The sequence below is a fragment of the Anolis carolinensis genome, chromosome 1 (genome assembly GCF_035594765.1).
Source record: "Anolis carolinensis isolate JA03-04 chromosome 1, rAnoCar3.1.pri, whole genome shotgun sequence".
NCBI lineage: Eukaryota > Metazoa > Chordata > Lepidosauria > Squamata > Dactyloidae > Anolis > Anolis carolinensis.
This window is the reverse complement of record NC_085841.1, coordinates 4,458,627-4,478,703: the sequence shown is the minus strand read 5'-3', so window position 1 is coordinate 4,478,703 and position 20,077 is coordinate 4,458,627. Positions and strand designations below refer to the sequence as shown.

Sequence of the window (20,077 nt, the reverse complement as noted above, 5' to 3'; positions counted from 1 at the left end):
AATGTGATCTGCCCTGAGTCCCCTTCGGGGTGAGAAGGGTGGAATATAATTACTGTAAATAAAAATAAAAAATAAAATAAAGTCCAAAACACTTGGAGGGCTGGTTTGCCCATGCCCTGTGTAGATGCAGCCCAGGAGAGTTATTTGTACAGGAAGGAAAAGCAAAGGAGCTACAAGTAGATCTGCAGTGTATTTGACTCCAGCTCAGGCAGGAAAAGGAGCACAGCTCAATGTGGAAGCAGCCAGAGTTTCCTCAAACACTTCCCAAAATGGACCTGACCTCATGTTATTGTTTAGGAGGCCCATGTAGAGAGGGAGGGAACACTAGCAGGAGCAGAAGGCATGGGGCGTGAATACCAACACGACGTCCGGACTCACCTGCTGTTGTCCCTGGAGCCTCTGTTGCAGCTGCAGGCGCAACTGGTTGGGGGCCGTGGGGGGCCGGCTGAGAGCCTGCCGTGGCTGCATCCCCATGTTGGTCGGGAAGGCCCCCCGAGGCGGCGGGACCTGGACCGGCATGGGCCCAAAAGACTGCTTCTGCCTGACCATGCCCTGGAAGGGGCCGGCGAGGTTGGCGTTGGGGGAGGCCGAGGGGTAAGGCTGCGGGTACAAGCTGGGCTTCTGGTCCATGGCCATGGGTGGTGGGGCAGGCGCCGCTTGCTGTGGCTGGAACCTCTCTGTCAGCGCTTCTAGGCCACCTCCCTGTGCAGTGAGGGAAATAGGCGTAAGTGGAGAAGCCTCAAGACTTCGATATAGAGCAAGTATGGCCAAACTTCAGCCTTCCGGGTGTTTGGACTTCTACTCCCACAATTCTTAACAGCTGGTAGGCTGTGAGGAATTGCGGGAGCTGAAGTCCAAAACACCCGGAGTGCTGAAGTTTGCCCATGCCTGAATTAGAGTCAGTATTTGAGATCAAAGTTTCCTAACTTTCTTTTGCCTATCTACTCTTTTATCTGAGATGTATTATTGCAGCAATAAAAGTCAGCTTTCCCTGTTTTAAACCTTACCAAAACATTTTGCATACTTTCTCTTCTGTTTCCCAGCATATATGGCACTAGCTATGCTGCAATCTACTCTGCTCCAAATATTCCTAAAGTTTCAACACAGTCACACATCAATGGACAAACACACAACACACTTTGAAGACTCTTCAAGATGGTGGGAAACCCTCTTCCTGTGGCAAGAAGCAATGTTTGCTGTTATTTCTTTGCAGTCAAAATGCTTCCCAACTTCTCAGGAAACCCCATCAAGAAGACTACTAGATAAGCGAGATTGTTGTAGTTTGCTCCCAATATTCACACCTCCTGAAGTTTTCTAGAGTATTTTTCTGTCCAGAAATACATCTGATTTTTCTATGATTTTTCTGTGGAGGAAATATGTTTTCTGGGCAGAAAACCCTAATGAAAATTTCCCCAGAATAATGCTGGTCCTTTGATTCAATCAGGAAGTTACAGTTGCTCAAAGTTTGCAAGTCTTGAGCAGAGCAGTTGAGTCCCTGACAACCTATAACAACAACAACAAAATAATGGATGTACAAATATAGGAGGACGCTGCATACAAATATTCATTTTCAGCCCCAGATAATAATCTTGGAAGCTAAACTGGATTAAACCCTTCTTAGTCTCTGGATGGAACAGCAATGGATCCCTCTATTTCAGAGGAGGAAATGGGCAAAACCACTTCTGAGGATTCCTTGCCTGAGAAAACCCTATACAATTTATGAGGTTGCTATAAGTTGACAGGTGGCTACCCAAAAGCAAACCCAGGCATGGAGACCAACCAGGAACAGCAGCCATTCCTCAAAAGGAAAGATTCCTGTATAGCAGTCATGGCTTCTATGAACTTGATCCTTGCCATAGGGCATTTTTAGTGCACACCTATGACATTGAAGCGATCTGTGTGTGTCTTTCCACCTCTGAAATGGCTTTTACTATGCCAGTAGCACAAGTAAAGGAGCAGGGTGTATTACATTTTGAGGTTTTTCTGCAGCAGCAACAAATCAAAACAGATGCTGTCCCTGTTGGAAGAAATTTGGGTTCTCACATCTACTTCTGAATTATCTTAAAGTGGCAGGAGATATTACATATCTTTCAATTTATCCAAAGTAAATGCAAATATGAAGCTTAGGAAAGGGCAAGTTGGTTTTTATCTGGGGCTCTGAGCTAACTTTGGTGGTAGTTGGTTTCTGGCTCAGTTTCAGTTTTGGGGACACCCAACTGGCGCATTTGGAGAACTGTGTCAGTGAACAAGTCAATACAAAGATCCTCAACAAACCATAAATGTTGGGGAAACATCATGGTTTCACATTTTAGGAATCAGTTTCATTTGGCAGATATCACTGTTTCAGCTTTGCTTTTTAGTTCCCTCCAGCTCTTACCATGTCGGGATTGCTGAAATAAGCCAATTGCCTGACTTCAATCCCAAAATCTTTAAAATGGATGACACTACTGCCTTGGTCCCAATCTGAATTTCAGCTTGGCCACAGTGACCCTTGGCAAGTCAGGCCTCAGAAGAAGGCAAACTCCCTTTGAACAAACCTTGCCAAGAAAGCCCCGTGATAAGGTCACTATGAGCCGGAAAAGACTTGAAGGCACATAACATCAGCAAATGTCCAGCACACTCTCTGCTCCAATCAACTAAACAGAGTTTGGGAAGCCATATTAGACACCTCAAGGCCTAAATAAAGATGTTTTGATCAACTTTTCAGCTCTTTTCCTCCAAACAGGCAAAAGATGTTTAGCCAGGCCTTATTTTGCCTTTTAACTGGTCTTCCCATTGGAATGTGCTGAGCACAATTGATATGTGACCCTTTATATATGCAACCATAGGAAAACCTTCCAGTCAAATGAATATTTGGTAACAGCATCTCAATAAGAGTCCTATGAAAATAAAGTGTCTCTTCATTGAACAACTGTTGGTACACCAGGAAGCCTCACACTACTGCTGCTGCTGCTTTTAAACTGTTTAAATATCATTGTTTAAACTGAACATATAATTTTGTTTTGATGGAATTTTGTTTTGACCTACATTGTGAGCCTCCTTGGGTTACAGACCGGGAGAAAGGCAGGAGACTAATGAATTCATCTGAGAGCCAAGCTGAGTACCTGGACCAGTTTGTCGATGCCAAGAGCGCGGTCCAGTTCTGCCAGTTCGTTCTCGTCTTTGCCGCTCAGGAAGGAGACCAGCTGCTCGAGGAGGGCTTTCTCGTCGTTCCGCCCCTCGGGGGTCGTTGGGGGGCACAGGAGCTCGTCCAGCTGAGACGTGATGCAGTGGCTGCAGGGATGGGGAGACAAACCCGTGACACTGAATGCCTAGCATTGCAGGAGCTTGAAACATCAGTCGAGCATTCAGAGATAGAGACCAGAGGAAAAGGAACACAGCAAATCTACGAGTTCTAGGAATTAACTGTTTCCAACATCTCACTCTTTGCAATAAGAGAAGTTTCAGGACTGAAGGAAATTTTCCATCTGGAGGGAATACCTTCATTTTGCTTCTGATAGTTGCTTCCCCTTGACTATCCAAGCTTGGTTTGTCCCTCTTCATTAAATGAAAGATACAGCAAATGAAATACATTTGCTGTATCTTGCCACCACCAAATGATGCACACCATTCTTTCCACTGGAGTTCCCCATATAATCACTGGTCAGAACTCTGTTCCCTTTGTCTGCTTGTGTCAGCATCATAGCTTTATTTTTCCCACTTGTACCCATTTCTCTGAAACTCTTCCTTTCCTTCCAGCCTCCTCTTCATTGGCACCAGGCTTTACTTCTCTGTTGTACAGCCCCTTTTAGGTAATGGAATCTCTTTACAAATCCAAATTTGGACACCTTTGAGAAAACAATTAGCAGAAAACAAACCTCTCCTCCATGTAAATACTTCTTTCATGCAAGACTGTTCTGTTGTACATGAAACTGGAGAGCTGTTTCCCCCTTTTACGTGGCTATGAGGCACATAGCTATTAGTTGGAGTCAATGGGATTCCTGTCTGGCCTGGCCTGGCCAAGAATGAGCATGTCACTTTATTTGGATCCCAGACCCAAGTGTTCTTGAGGAGCGCTAGATGAGCATCTCATGTAAAACACTGCACAAACCCACAGGCAACAATGAACATGGCTGGGTTGGAAAAAGAAAGGCGAAACAAAGCCCTCAAAGGTAGGAAGAAAGGAAAAGCAAAGACATAAGAGTGTGTCCAGAATAAGGCAATGCTTCCACAAGCAAATGTCTCCAAAACAGATCCAAACACCTGGAGGGCTGAAATTTGCCCATGTCTGCATTAGTGACATTCCAACATAACTACCAGTTCTTCCATGTTGAGAAGGGAGACAACAGGGCAAAGGAAAGAGAAATTTCTCTGCTCCTGATATCCCCAATCCCCCTCCCCAGCACATTTTCCCATTACAAATATGGCCAGGTTTTGGTTTCCAAGGCTTTCTCTTCACAAGGAAAGAGGGGAGGGTACTGCAAGAGATGGGACACTAAAAAACAGTGTGGTGGTTGAGGAACCAGCAAGAACAGTGAACCAGGAAATGTTTACAGTAGTCTCTTGGCGACATCCACTGAAATGGCACATTCCTTTCCGAAAGTGACAGCCTGGGCTGTTTGTTGTAGCTCTGAACGCTAGATGGCACAATTTGGAACAGTTGGAATAAAAGGTATCACACCAGGATTGAAAAGTCAAAGAGACAAGGGAGCCCAAGTTACCCTGGATATAAAGAATCCTTTTTTGGCTAAACTTGCACAAGATGGCTGCATAAAACAACGTTTTCTAGGCAGGAATACAGACCTCCAAATCCAGTGAGCAATGAACTTGGTTTTCTTGTCCCAAGTAAAGACATCTCAAGTTTTTACTAACAGTGATCCCTAAGTTGACCTACAATCAAAATGAACAACTTTTGCCAGAAGTTACCATGGAGTTGCTCTGAACCTTAACAATTTGTCTATGGGAACACTAACTAATTCAATGAAAGATGACTATCCAAATCTCCAAACAGATTAAAAACATTAGATAATGTTTTCCTAAATGTCACTCCATGCTCATAATCCTTACTGAAATTTGAAAACTACAATCGTTTGGAAAGGGGACTTGTATACTTACTCATTTGGCTTGCTTATGGGTCCTTGGTTGATGGAGGTCATGGCGTTGTCTGCCCAAGGGAGCTGTTCTCCCATTGTTGGCTGTCCAAACTGATGATCGGTGACTCCCAATTCCAGTTCAGGCAACCCTGAAGGAAGCAGGGAGCAAAGGGAGAGAAATGCATGTCAAACCATCAGACCATGAGAAAGGACTGCCTTGAGTAACTGGGGGGCCTTTCTCCTACAGCAGAAGAGTTGAGAAGCACCTTTTTCATTCCAAGCAACATTCAACTAGGAATGGAAAAATTACCCAAAACTATTTGACCAAGAATTAAAAATCGAGTTGAAAACTGCTCAAATTACTATGGCTTTCTTTGAGATGATTTACATTCCTAAATCCAGCTGACTGCAAGAACCTCGATGACTGAGCAGACGTCCTTGATGGAAAGAAGGAAGCTTGTGACATGGAGGCAGAGCATGGCCAACAGATACAGGTGTGTTCTACACTGCCATATAATCCAGATTATCAAAGCAGATAATACACATTACTGTAAATAATAATTACGTGCTTTGAACTGGATTATATGAGTTTACACTATCATATAATCCAGTTCAAATCAGATAATCTGGATTTTATATTTCAATATAGAAGGGGCCACAGAGAACCAAAAAGGGCTGCTTTCCCAAACTTGGACCCGTCTGGACCCCAAAGCAGACTGCATCACTTAACCTGATTCCTGGGACTCTGAGCAATAGCTGTTTGGGGTGTGCGTGCATTTGGCAAGATTTTGAAATGTGTATGAGAAGAGCTACGGTATGCTGGATTCCAAATCTGTGATGCTTCAATCCCATAGTATACAATGGATGTCACTTACATCAAAGATTGGCTTTAGGGATTTTTAAAATAAAATATTTTCAAGCCTGGATGGCTGAATCTGTGCCTAATGAATCTGTAGCTATGGAATACAGACTGTATATAGGTGTGTACTGGATCGCTGTTAGGCAAGGGCTGTATTGGGACCAGAGGACAATTTGACAATGGCAGAAATTGCCTTCAGGTACAGCCCAAAGCCATGGAGACAAGGGAGGAGGGATACACTTGCTTTTGGTGTAAATTTTTGGGAGAAAAATGCTTAAACCAAGGCCACCTATAGCCTCTGACTAGATAGCTCCTCTCTACATGGCTATATAATCCAGTTTCTGAATCCAGATTATCTGCTTTGGACTAGATAATATGGCAGTGTAGACTAATATACTTCACAGACAATCTGGATTGAGAAACTGATTATATGGTAGATCCAGCCACATGTCCCATTCCTATTTAAAATCTGTATGTTGAAGGACTAATGTTTCTGAAGCTACTTAGAAGCGAACAGTTTGTTAATATGAACTTTTAAATCTATGTTTTCAGACATGTATTATTGGATCGCAATAAGGTGAAGAAGAATAAGGATATTTGTGGAGTCGGCTCTGCTCAAGTTGATAACCTAGGATGGGCTGAAGATTTATTATCTAGTTCCTGGTCTTTGACCTCAAATGTTAAGGGGTCCTTTCAAAGTACATTCATGGATCCAGAGACACAGGTTCAAAGGAGCCAAGCGACAGGAAAATGCATAGCAGATTCCTTCCTGGGTGACCAATTTACAAAGCCAAGCAACTGATAAACTTGAAAAGGAAGTTGGCCATCAGTGCTGCATTATGAGGAAAAGGGACACTTTGGTGCTCAAAGAGCACCACTAAGATAGCATCCCCTTCTCCCACAAAACAACATGGGGCACAATTCAACAGAGGACTGTCTTACACCAAACCAATAGCAACTTTGCAAGATCGGGGAATGTAGCTTCCTACTGGCTGTTAGGAATTGTGGAAGTTGAAGTCCAAAACTCCTGGAGGACCCAAGTTTGGCAATGCCTGCAATATAAGGACCCAGTGAATGTGAATGTGGATCCATGCCTGGTGTAGAGGATACTTTATACAAAAGTTATGCCCATACTTATATGCATGGACCCGCTGGCACACGTGTGATGGAGTTGCATCCTGACTTTGAATTTATGGATCAAGCACTGGCCACCAGACCTTTCCGTCAGCACGACTGGACAACGTGGCCAGCAATGTGAGATGACTGTCTCTAAACTCAGGCAGGGCCTGTAGAGCCGGCTCGACCCGACAGTGCTTGTTTTGTTCTTGATCTGGCTGCGCAGCGACAACTGAGTGTTCTTAAGGGTTGCCTGGCAACTGGGAAAGAAAGGATCTGCTACGAGCAACCTCAAAAAGAGTGCCGTCGATGGTGGATCCACCTGGGAAAATGCCACGCAAGGAGACCGGCTCAGGAGCCCTCGCCTAGGGGAGCCTCATCCATGCAATTATCAACCCAGCTCAGAAATGTTGCAGACCCAGCCTTTGCCAGGAGAAAACTGAGTCCTTCCAGAACCTCCACCGAAGCACAACTCACTAATGCTTTTGATTTCTAGGGCTCTTCTGACAGGGCAATTATTCCCTGTTTGTAAAACAAACACAATCTGCGCTTGTCCAGTTTGCTTTATGAGAAAGAAACTGGCTTGTGTGCATCTCAAGGAAGTCTGCTGGAGACAGAATGCTGTGCGAGATGGTCTCTTTTGGGGGAATGGGTCAGCTTTGTTATTTTCTAGCATTCTGTCTTGGGAGGAAAAATGGGTCTATAAAGCTGGCAATTCATGAGAGGCAAAACAGAAACCGTCCTATAGAAAGGCTAAATCATGGCAGAAGAATAGCTTGCTTTGTTTCTATAAGTACTCCTCCTGTGAGCTAATAAGTGGCTCTTATATGTAAGGGAGGAGGATTTACACTCGTGTCACGTGTTTTTGGTTCCTGTCCTGTGTGATTAATGTGTATTTTACAGAAATGCTTTGATCTGTATCTTTTATGGAACTGAATTTTAATGTGTATTTGTAGAATTTTTATATAGTATTTATATGTTTTTAACTCGAGCCATGGGGAGAGGCAGGTAAGAAATAAAATTATTATTATTACAGTATTATTATTATTGACACAAAGACATAGTATGACACAACAAACGAGATACATGTGCTGGATTTTGTATTATAAAATCACAAGTCGAACTCTTCCCAAGTGTTTCAGGACTGTGTGATGTATTATTATTATTATTAGTATTACTATTACTATTATTAGATATACAGCAAACTATGCTGGCTGTTGTATTAGATCACACGTCGGACACTTCCCAAGTGTCTAGGACTATGCGATGTATCAGCGAATAATGCATGCAGATCTGAGTGGGGTGGCCTTTTACAAATGACAGGTGGTGATTTGGTGAGCGCTGATTGTTTTCAAGTGCAGGCCAAGGTCTTTAGGCACTGCACCCTGTGTGCCGATCACCACTGGGACCACCTTGACTGGCTTGTGCCAGAGTCTTTGCAGTTTGATCTTTAAATCCTCATCTCGTGTCAGCTTTTTAAGTTGCTTCTCATTGATTCTGCTGTTGCCTGGGATTGCAACATTGACGATCCATACTTTTCTCCCCCATGATCATGAGGTCAGGAGTCTTGTGCTCCAAAACTCTGTCAGCCTGAGTTCAGAAGTCCAAGAGTAGTTATACATGTTCATTTTCTGTAACTTTTTTTCCGGCTTGTGATCCCACCAGTTCTTGGTCACAGGCATATGGTATTTGTGGCACAAGTTCCAATGGATCATCTGAGCAATGGTGTTGTGCCTCTGCTTGTAGTCTGTCTGCGCGATCTTCTTGCAGCAACTGAGGATGTGATCCATCGTTTCGTCTGCTTCCTTGCAGAGTCTACACTTGGGATTTATCATTGACTTTTCAATTCTGGCTTTGATGGCATTTGTTCTAATGGCTTGTTCTTAGGCTGCCAGAATCAAGCCCTCCGTCTTCTTTTTCAAAGTTCCATTTGCAAGCCACATCCATGTTTTTCCTTGTCAATTTTGCTCTCAGTTTTATCCAGGAACTGTCTATTATTATTATTATTATTATTATTATTATTATTATTATTATTATTATTATTATTATTAAAACAACTCATAAGCCAGCTCTGCAGCCCTGACATAAAAGATGTGACCAATACAGTCTTGAACTATACTCCAAATTCAGACTGTATATAAGTTGTCAAAGATGCTGACAACGTAGAATATATATCCAGAGGAGGGTGACCAAGATGTTAAAAGGTCTGGAAAGCAAGCCTTATGAGAATTGCTTTATAGAGCTGGGCTGAATAATACCAACAAGATGGTCGAAAGTCTGAATACCCAACCTTATGATGAACACCTCGGGGAGTTAGGGATGTTTACTTTGGAAAAGAGAAGACTTAAGAGATGATAACCATCTTTAATTATCTGAAGGGATGTTATGTAGTAGATGGAATGAGCTTGTTTTCTGCTGCTCCAGATGCTAGAACATGAACCAGTGGATTCAAATTACAAGAAAAGAGATTTCATCTAAACATTAGGAAGAACTTCCTGACAGTAAGAGCTGTCCTAAGAGTTTAATACACTGCCTTAAAAGGGTGGAGGTCTCTCCTTCTTTGGAGGCTGGATGCCCTCTCTCAGGAGTGTTTTCGTTGTATATTGCAGCATGGCAATAGTTTGGACTAAATGGCCAAGTCTAAGAATCCATAATTGTTCAAAGATTTTATAATTCATGGCAAAGTACTAACAAGCAACCCATGTTTGGGCTTTGCAACCATTCAGTCATTCAGCCAATCATGCTACTCAGACTCCACCTTTCCTTCAATACTGGAACTCAAAACTTTCCATTAGCTCATGCTGCAGCTTAGGCTTTGTAGGCTTTTAAAACAATAAACAGTAATTTTTCATAACTGCATCTGTGCTTGTTAGTTGTGTATTTCTAGTTGTGGATTTGCAGGAGTGGAAGCAACCAGTAATTTTGCATTTACATGGACAGCATCTTCTTGGATCATTCAAAACTTAGGGACATAGGGATACCCATTTACCATTAGCAAAACTAAAGTTTGGGGGACCTGATGTATCCAAACCTCCATGCCAGGATTACTTAAGCCCAGATCTCTGTGCTTCTCCTTTCTTCCTTCCCACTGTCAATATCACTACTTTTACCATTAGTAACATCCTACCTTTCCTCCAAAACCGGTGCTTAAAGAGGGATTACAATTTAAAATAAAATACACATAGGCTCATACACACAAACGTCCAAGACAAAAATGGAATTACACTGCAGTTTTCCCTCCATATTTATTGGAATTAGATGTGCTTTTTAGCCTTCTCTGCCATAGAGTGCTGGTGCTTCTCTGAACTACAACACCCAGGGTTTCATTGCATGGAGTCATGGCTGTCAAAGTGGTGTCAAATGGCATTAATTCTATAGTCTAGATGAACCCCAGGCTACCAAGTGGTTTGAGAGCCGAGAGGCAGCCATTGAGACGGTCCTATTCCATGTCTCCGTCAAAGTGCTGCCTGTGAAGGTGTGGGGACCGAGAGAAGGACCTCTCCTGAGGATCTCAGGGCTCAACTAGGTCAATTTTTGGTGATCAGAAGGGAAGCACCTACCTGTGTCGGGCTGGTAGGGGGTGGGTCCAGCCATGGCACCTCTGGCCAGCTCAGGGGGCAACCCCGGGTGAGGACTGCCATTCATGGGCGGGAAGGGTGCCGTTCGAGGCTGAACCGGCTCCAAGGGGTCACAGATTTCATAAGGAGACCGTCCAGCCTGCATTCCTTGGCCACCATTCACTGCTGGAAGAGAAGGACACGGTTAAGAGAGGGGCACAAGAGAGTGGCAACTTGGCTGACATCTGAAATGCCCACGGAGCAACCGGCAGCAATGCCGAAGAAGCAAAAAATCATACAAGATGACATTTAAGAAACTTTAAGAGCTGACTCAGAACCACCAGTTGCTTCCTCACTTGCTCACACTCCTAAATGTCCCCTCCATGAAGAACAGGAGAGGAAAGCGAGGGAACCCTGCAGTACATGTTCACAGCAGCAAAATTCCTATATGCTCAATGATGGGGAAAAGGCAAAAATACCAGTGAAGATGTGGGAGCTAATAGAAACTGACATGTTAAACCATTTTGTTGAAGGACACGTTCTTGGAGGAATTGAAACTTTTCTATCAATATATATCTGAGCAAGACGGTAAGAGCTGTTCAGCAATGCAACTCTTTGCTTTGGAGTGGAGTGGAAGCTCCTTCCTTGGAGGCTTTTTAAAGGAAGCTGGATGGCCATCTGTGAGGAGTACTTTTCCTGCATGGCAGGGGGTTGAACTAGGTGGCCTATGTGGTCTCTTCCAACTCTATTATTCTATGATTCTATGAGAGGAAAAGAGTTCATGTACAGTTTTTGAGATATAAGTTATTGGGGTATTCATTTGCTGATGTAATAACAAGCAGAATTAAATAACTTGCTGGATATAAGGTGGAAGGGAAAATGTCAAACTGTAGAGAAACTAACAAAAGGGAAGCAAGAAATCCTCTTTAAATCTACGTGTTGCTGTGGCGAATTACCTAATTTGATGCTTAATCAGCTTTTCCTGAATTCCTTCTTATTATCCAAGATATTCACTTATCCAATGTTCTGCCAGCCTGTTTATGTTGGATAAGTGAGACTGTACTGTATATTTATAATCTTACATTATCTGCTAGAACTGGATTATATGAGGCCTTCTACACAGCTGTATAAAATGCACACTGAAGTGGATTATATGGCAGTGTGGAGTCAAGATAATCCAGTTCAAAGCAGATAATATAAGATTGTAAATGGGTTATATAGCTGTGTGGAAGGCCCTTGAGTCTACACTGCCATATAATCCAGTTAAAATCAGATAATCTGTATTTTATAGGCAGTGTGGAAGAGGCCTAAGTGAGGCCTAACTCTGCCTGTCCCCTGGGCTAAGTGGGTTGCTAGGAGACCAAGTGGGCGGAGCTTAGCCTTCTAACTGGCAGCAATTGGATAAAAACAATTATTCCTCTCCCTCTAATTAGGACTTTATTTTTCTTTTCTTTTTGTTGTATGAACGTAGAGGCATGGATGAGGGGTTGTGCTGCCAAGTTTAGTGTTTCTGGGATGTGTAGTTTTGTTGTTTTGTCCTAGGACGAAATTTCATTACCCTTTTATATATATATAGATAGATACACACACACACACACACACAAACTCCCCCCCCCCCATATGTTTGTACTTTAGGGTTAATTCCTGAAATGTCCACCAGAGGGCTCTCCCTTTGAATTTTTTGATTATCCCTTTGGCAATTGAGAACTTTCAGATAGGATTTTTCATTCTAAGACTGTCAAATTTTAAATTTTGGCTGTAAACATTACCCCCAAAAGGGATACATAAAAGCCATAGTCAACACAGCCAATGATCAGGAATGCTGGGATATTATTGTATTGTAGCCAATAGTGAGGATATGCAGAATATGTATTTTTATAATTTCTGGGAAATAAAATTGTATTGTCGGGGATTTTGTCAAGAAAAGTTTGTTGCCGAGTTAAAAGAACAGTTGTGTTTTGGGTTACAGAAATGCTCTGATGGCAAACAGCATAAATCAATGAGTGCTCCAAGCTACAAACTGAATTTAATTTGGGTGAAATTTCTAACAGCAGAAACTCACGCTTATATTCTTAATTATGGACACATTAGAGCTGTGAAATAGTTTGAGAAAACGGGTCAGACTAAACTTGAAGTTTGAACACAGGAGTGCCAACCGAAAGGCCTTCTAGAAGGTCTTTGAGTCTCCTTTGTGAAGAGAAAAAGCACAGTATAAATAAACATAATAAACATAATAGTAGAAACATGCAGCCAGAAAGCCAATGGTGAGGACTGCTAGGAGGTGCAGTGCAACAATATTTACGAGCCTCATGATTCCCAACACTGGCTTAATGGAAACCACTACAGTCAGTTATCCACAGTCACTGGGGTCTTGTCCCATTTAACAGTACAGAACATTTCTCTCTATTTCCAAAAGAGGTGACAAAGTTCTGTACAGACAGTTCCCAAGTTACAAACATATGACTTGCAAATGACTCACAATTAAGAACAGGGGAGAGACAACAGGGAGTGAAAGAAATCTACCCTTGGAAGGGAAATTCGCTCCTGGAAGAGTTATTATTATGGGGGAAAGGGATTTCTACTGATGCTTTATCACCAATCCTTGTTTCCACAACAAGCCAAAATTTTCAAAATCCAATGATCACAGGGACAGAAAGTAGGGTGACATCTTCTGAACAGGGACACAGACATTGGCTGGAGTTACTCTTAAAAACGTATCTGTTCCGACTTGCATATAAATTCAACTTAAGAGCCAACCAAACTTGGGGACTGCTTGTATTAGAAAGGGCCCTTGTCTGGCCAAAAAAAAACCCCTCCAGCCAATTAACTCAAAAGCTTGCATGCTTCCAACAATACAAGATCCCATTTTTTGAAATAAGTTTAAATAAGGTCTGTAGTTCTAGCTCTCTGGGATCAATATGGTATTGACTCGATGGTCGAGCCTGAAAAACGCTCTGAATCCTTAATGCCCCTCCGTCTCCTGCGAGACAATCAGCCCAGCCGTAATACGTCTGCCATGTAACCCAGTCTGCCTTCCCTCTCAACAGCTCTTACAGCTGGGTTCCATCGAGAAAGTTTCCTCTGAATTGAGGAAGTCAGACCTCTTTGCAGGTCCCAGCAAAGGGCAGCTGCCTGGCCTTTGCACCAGGGATTCCTCTGTGAGACAGGACAAGTCAAATGGGGATCTGATGCTTCTTTTACAAACTTCTGTTATTAAGAGAAGGCAGTGTCTGCCTCCCTGAAGACTCTGCAAGTCTGCACTGTCAGAACCCTGCTACTAGAGCCTGGATGTGGCTCTGAGTTTCAGGGTCACTGACATTGATAAGACACCTGCGGCTCAGGACTCGGAGAAGAAACGGCTGCTGGACTTGGCGGGGAATTTGCGCGGGGTTTTACTGAGCGGGAAGAGACTTTTCAAATGAGGGGGAGGGTATATAAAGGATGGTTGGCCGGAGCCTCCCATTCTTGGCTTTTTTGATGTTCATGTTTCCTACAGTAAAAGTTTCTGGTGATATCACAGAGAGTCTCGTGTGTTCATTCAGGAGCGGCTGTGGTGAGCTGACACTAAGCCAAGAATACGGACACCATCCCGCTGTAGCGGTGAGGTGTAACATGCAAGTGGAGGATGAAGAGCTCTTGGGCGCAGGAGGAGGAAGGTCGGGAAGGGCCACTCCCGAGCCGGACGCTGAGTTCCACCAGCTGGCGGCCCTGGCGTCATCCACCGCTTATGCCCAGCCAAATGGGGTAACCCAGAGGCGTGGAGTGGTGCGGGGAGACAGCACCGGAGGAGAGGAAGGTTCACCTTCCCCAGGCCCACAAAGGATGGTGTTTCTGGAGGAGAGGATGTCGGCGATGGAGACCACCCTGGCAGTAATGTCGAGGGCGATGGAGCGCCTGGCGTTTTTGGCGGAGCCAGAGAGAGGAAGGGAACTTCGGGCTGGCTCAATGTGGGACGTGAGCGTGGGAAGCAGCCAGGGCTTTGCAGACCTCCCAGCACCGAAGGGAAGGGAAATGCGAAAGGAGCCCGGCGCCCGGCCCAAGACCCAAACAAGCCTGACGCGGGTGGAGGAGAGTGACGACGAAGGGGAAAAACCTCCGAGAATCCCAGCTACGCTCCCAGCTGAGACCCTGGTGCCCCTGGCGAATGCCGGGCGTGGCACAGGGCCAAGAGAAGCAGCAGCGGGGCCCACTGGTCCGCAAGGGGGCTTGCGACGGGCGGAGAATTGGGGATTGCCACCACAGGGACCCCTACCAAGACGAGAGGAACTAAGGATCGAGTTTGGGGGAGAGTCCTCTGAACTGGATTTTTTCCTGACCACGGTGAGGGGCTATATGGAGGACAATGCTCACACTTTTAGAACGGAATCCAGCCGGATACGGGCCATTGGTGCAGTGTTGAAGAGGGGAGCGGCCAGCTGGTACGTTCAGCTGCACGCGCGGCGCGACCCATGTCTGGGGTCACTCCGACGCTTTATGGGGGCCCTGGAGACCCGTTTCCGAGATCCACTGGAGCAGATCCGGGCGAGGGAGAAGTTGAAGACCGTCTCCCAGGGGCAGAGGTCGGTATCTGAGTATGCGGAGGAGTTCCAATGCCTCGCCGAAAAGGTGCCGGAATGGTCTGCAGTAACAAAGATAGAACTCTTCAAAGAGGGTCTCAGGCGGGAGATCCTCTCCTGGGCGGTGCATCGTGATGAGCCTGACACACTGCGCGGATGGATTCAGCTGGCGGGGCGCGTCGAGACATCGCTGGCCCAGGCGAGGAGGCACCGAGGAGGGCTACAGCAGCGGCCGCAGATGAAAGAGGGGAGCCGGAAGGAGGGATCAACCCCAGCCGGGAGGAGAACGGAGCCGACAGGGAACGTGAGCGCCAGCAGGAGTGGCTGCTTTGTGTGCGGCCGGTTGGGCCACAGGGCTGCCGAGTGCTGGCAGAGAAAAGGGGAAGGCGGAGGCCCGCCCAAACCAAGAGCCGTGGCAGGGAAACGCGCCGAGGAAGAACCACCGATGAGGCACCACTCGGGGGGGTTGGTAAGTCAGGACAAAGCTATGATAGTGGTCCCCATTCAGCTTGAAAATGGCAGCAAACAAGCAACCTGCAAAGCATTTGTGGATTGTGGATGTTCCAGGAACATCATCTCCCCTGAATTAGCCGAGGGATTGGGATGCGAAAGAACGAACCTAGAATCCCCAATAGCTTTTTCGCAGTTGGACGGATCCACAGCATCGGGATCGTTAGCTAAGTACAGTGCCGAAGATGTAAAGTGTAAGATAGGGAGTTGGGAAGGAAAGGTGTCATTTGTGATATCACAAATAGCCAGCTATAATGTTATACTAGGCATGCCGTGGCTGGGGCAGGCCAACCCGCAAATCAACTGGGAGGATAAGAGCATGATCTTCAGGATGAATTTGGAAGAAGGGAGCCAGGAAGGGGAGAGGGAGCCAGGGAAAAGGGGGGAGGAAGACTCTATCAGAATAGCAGAACTGGCAGATAAATTACCCCCAGAGTATCGGGATTTTGTGGACGTGTTTGATGAGAAGGAAGCAGACAATTTCCCACCGAAGCGGAGAGTTGAAGTGAAAATAGAGCTAGTCCCAGGAGCAGAGCTTCCCAAGGCAAAAATATACCCGATGTCAGCTAGGGAAAAGGAGGAACTGAGAAAATACATTGATAAAAACCTAGCGAGGGGTTTCATAGAGCCTTCAAATTCCCCTTTAGGGGCGCCTGTGTTGTTCAGGCGGAAAAAGGACCAAACGCTGAGGCTCTGCATTGACTACAGGGGCCTAAATGCAATCAGTACTGTAAATAAATACCCCCTACCCTTAGTGAAGGACTTGATCGCCCAGTTATCGGAAGGACAGATATTCACTAAATTGGACTTAATTGAGGCCTACCATAAATTGCAGATCAAACCAGAGGACAGGTGGAAGACGGCCTTCTCCTGCGCATTCGGATTATTCAATTATCGTGTGCTCCCCTTCGGTTTGTGCGGGGGAGGGGCCGCGTTCATGCAATTAATCAACGAAGTATTGCATCCATTGTTGTACAAGGGAGTCTTTATTTTTTTAGATGACATATTGATAATGTCTCGGACTAAGGAGCAACACGTAGAACTAGTCAGGGAAGTCCTACAAAAGTTGAGGGAAGCGAAACTGTATGCGAAGCTTGCCAAGTGCGAGTTCAATAAAGACCAGATAGACTTTCTGGGGTATAGGATTTCCTCCCAGGGAGTGGCGATGGACCCTGCGAAGGTGGAAGACGTGAGGGGGTGGGAAGCCCCCAAAACACGGAAGCAGCTGCAATCCTTCCTAGGGTTCGCAAACTTCTATAGAACATTTATCAAGGACTTTGCGCGCCTCACTTTGCCATTAACGGATTTGTTAAAAACTAAAGGCAGGGGAGAAACAGCCAAAGTGAAGGCCCCAGGGGCCAAACTGACATGGACAATAGAATGCCAGGAAGCTTTCGAAGCCCTTAAAAAGCGTTTTACTGAGGAACCTGTCCTACAGCACCCCGATATGTCTAAGGCCTTTGTATTACATTGCGATGCGTCAGACCGGGCATATGGGGCAGTTCTGCTGCAGAAAGACGAGGGGGGGAACCTGAAGCCATGTGGCTATCTGTCAAAAAAGTTTAGCGATACAGAAAAAAACTGGCCGATTTGGGAGAGAGAAGCCTTAGCGATTCTAAAAGCACTAGAGTGCTGGAGACACTTTCTGGAAGGAAGTGGAACACCGTTTGAGGTGTGGACTGATCATAGAAATTTACAGTATCTAAGATCCCCTCGTAAACTATCAGCGAAGCAAATTAGATGGGCCCAATATTTCAGCCGTTTTGATTTCAGACTCAGATTCTTCCAGGGGAAACATAACATACTCGCTGACGCTCTCTCTCGGATGCCTCAGCACGGGGGAGGAATTCAGGAATCTGAGGGGAGCCTTTTCCTAGATAAGCAATGGGGCCTGGCAGTACTAACTCGAGCACAAGCGGCCAAAGAAAACAAACGTACTGCCATTTCCACGGGGGGAGGAGAAATATGGGAGGAAGAGTTGAAACGAGCGTATGGAATGGACAAATGGTTACAAACTAACAAAGAAAAGGGAGAATTGTGTGGGGATTTGGTGTTTGTAAATAAGAAATTGTATATTCCTGAATGTTTAAGACGAGAAATGTTAAGGAAGTGCCACGATAACAAGGGTGCGGGTCATCTAGGCCCCACCAGGACTATTAAACTGTTGGCCAAACAATGCTGGTGGCCCGGAATGAGGAAAGACGCCAGGGGGTACGTCACGCAGTGTGAATTATGTGCAGAGGGAAAAACACCACCGGGGAAGCCCCAGGGGCTATTGCAGAAGGTGGTGGAGCCCATGAGGCCATGGGAATGCGTGGCCATGGATTTTGTAGGCGAACTACCCCCCAGCAGAGGCCACAGATACATTTGGACAATATTGGACCTATTCTCAAAACAGGCACACTTTGTGGCCCTGCCAAAACTCCCCTCAGCTGAAAAACTTGCTGATTTGTATGTGAAGCATGTATATCGCCTACATGGGTGTCCCGACAAAATAATTAGCGACCGGGGAGTCCAATTTACTGCAAAATTTTGGGGAAAATTCTTACAGCTGTTAGGAGCAGAAAGGAACCTGAGCTCGGCTTTTCATCCCGCAACCAATGGGGGAGTCGAACGCACCCAACAAACACTGTGCCAATTCTTGAGGATGTACACCAATTATAGACAGGATGATTGGGCGGACCTTCTACCGTTTGCTGAGATGGCTTTTAACGGGGCCGTACATTCGGCCACAGGTCGTGCCCCATTCGAAATAGTATACGGACAGGAGGTGGCACCTTTCCCCAGGCTACCCGAGTGGAAGGAAGGAGAGGGCCAGACCGACAAGGAATGGCCGGCCAAAATTAAGCAAGGGTGGCAGAACGTGGTGGAGGCATTGCGGGAAACACAAAAGAAGTACAAGCTCTTTGCAGATCGTAGGCGCCGAGAGGGGGACAAATTGGGCGAAGGGGATCTGGTTTGGCTGAGCACAAAAAACCTGAAATTGGGGTTCCCATCTAAAAAATTGGCTCCACGCTATATAGGGCCGTTCAGGGTAGCAAAAAGAATAAACGAAGTGACCTATGAGCTGAGGCTACCCAAGGACCTAGGAAAGGTACACCCGGTATTCCATTGCAGCCTGTTAAAAAAGTATAAAGGAACTCTGGACAGCGGAGAACAATAGTTGTGTTTAATCTTTTCCTTCCAGGACGAAGGGGAGGAGGACGCCATGTCAGAACCCTGCTACTAGAGCCTGGATGTGGCTCTGAGTTTCAGGGTCACTGACATTGATAAGACACCTGCGGCTCAGGACTCGGAGAAGAAACGGCTGCTGGACTTGGCGGGGAATTTGCGCGGGGTTTTACTGAGCGGGAAGAGACTTTTCAAATGAGGGGGAGGGTATATAAAGGATGGTTGGCCGGAGCCTCCCATTCTTGGCTTTTTTGATGTTCATGTTTCCTACAGTAAAAGTTTCTGGTGATATCACAGAGAGTCTCGTGTGTTCATTCAGGAGCGGCTGTGGTGAGCTGACACTGCACCATTGTTATTCACCAGCTATCCCATCAATACAGCTATATCTGAGCCCTTTCATTGGTTTTTTTTAGAGCAAAGGTGAGAAAAGTGCAATCCTTGGTTACAGGTAGCCATGTGGGCATTTTGTTCAATTCTCTTCCCTAAAATATCATCATATGACATTCATTGCACCAGAATGATCCTAAATGTCACACATATTTTGAATATTTTAGGCCCAGGGAAGGCCCTTCTCTCTAACAGGAAGCAATTAAAAGGTTTACGTTTGTGTCACTTCCTACTGAAGAAAAGAATTCTGTCAGGTTTGAAAACAGTGGCGAGAGGACACAAAATATGGCAAAGTCAATCCTATTAGGGGCAAAAATTTTTTTTCCAAAACTTTCTTTTTACAGAATGTAGCTGGGAGATATAGCCCACCAAGTTCCTCTGGTGGGACAATCTGCCCACCATCCCTAACCTTTTAGATCAGTGGTCCTCAACCTGTGGGTCCCCAGGTGTTTTGGCATACAACTCCCAGAAATCCCGGCCAGTTTACCAGCTGTTACGATTTCAGGGAATTGAAGGCCAAAACATCTGAGGATCCACAGGTTGAGAAACACTGTTTTAGATAAATTGGAAATGGATAGAGAGCATAGATTTGGCACAAAGAGATCTACCTGAGCCAAAGTCATGCACAGCCCAAGTTTGCAAGAAAATAATGTGCCTGGTCATCAATGGGGGAAAAAAAGACTGTGGCGAATGAACAGAGAGCTACTATAAATGTAGTTATTCAAAACAAGCATTATCCATATGTGAAATGAAATGTTTCATGTGGCCAAAAACTGGGCAATAGGCCGGTGGAGCCATAGCTTGTTTTGCCCCAAATCTAGCATAAGAACGCACAAGGAACCTTAGGTC

At 45.3% G+C, this 20,077-nt stretch overlaps 2 protein-coding genes across 6 annotated transcripts in view; one reads left to right on the top strand and one right to left on the bottom strand.

Moving 5' to 3' along the window:
* Positions 1–20,077, bottom strand: part of ncoa1 (nuclear receptor coactivator 1) — a 342,571-nt gene that overhangs the window by 12,945 nt on the left and 309,549 nt on the right. For all 5 annotated transcript variants that reach the window (XM_016996553.2, XM_016996548.2, XM_062968794.1 and 2 more), the window contains 4 exons: positions 10,608–10,790; positions 5,095–5,221; positions 3,105–3,273; positions 379–702 (listed from right to left, as the gene is read on the bottom strand). In XM_016996553.2, the coding sequence (XP_016852042.2) occupies positions 379–702; positions 3,105–3,273; positions 5,095–5,221; positions 10,608–10,790 (803 nt within the window). The remainder of the gene's footprint in view (positions 1–378; positions 703–3,104; positions 3,274–5,094; positions 5,222–10,607; positions 10,791–20,077) is intronic.
* LOC134295668 (uncharacterized) lies at positions 13,860–19,179 on the top strand. Its single transcript, XM_062968797.1, has 2 exons — positions 13,860–15,629; positions 18,858–19,179. Exons 1-2 carry the CDS (start codon positions 14,046–14,048, stop codon positions 18,897–18,899), a joined length of 1,626 nt encoding a protein of 541 aa, XP_062824867.1. The 5' UTR covers positions 13,860–14,045; the 3' UTR covers positions 18,900–19,179.

Excerpts from the sequence above, each read along its gene's own strand:
- LOC134295668 (XM_062968797.1), top strand. The coding sequence starts at position 14,046 with ATGGTTGGCCGGAGCCTCCCATTCTTGGCTTTTTTGATGTTCATGTTT. Across the intron at positions 15,630-18,857 it reads GGCACCACTCGGGGGGGTTG|GACGAAGGGGAGGAGGACGC; the intron begins GTAAGTCAGGAC and ends TTTTCCTTCCAG.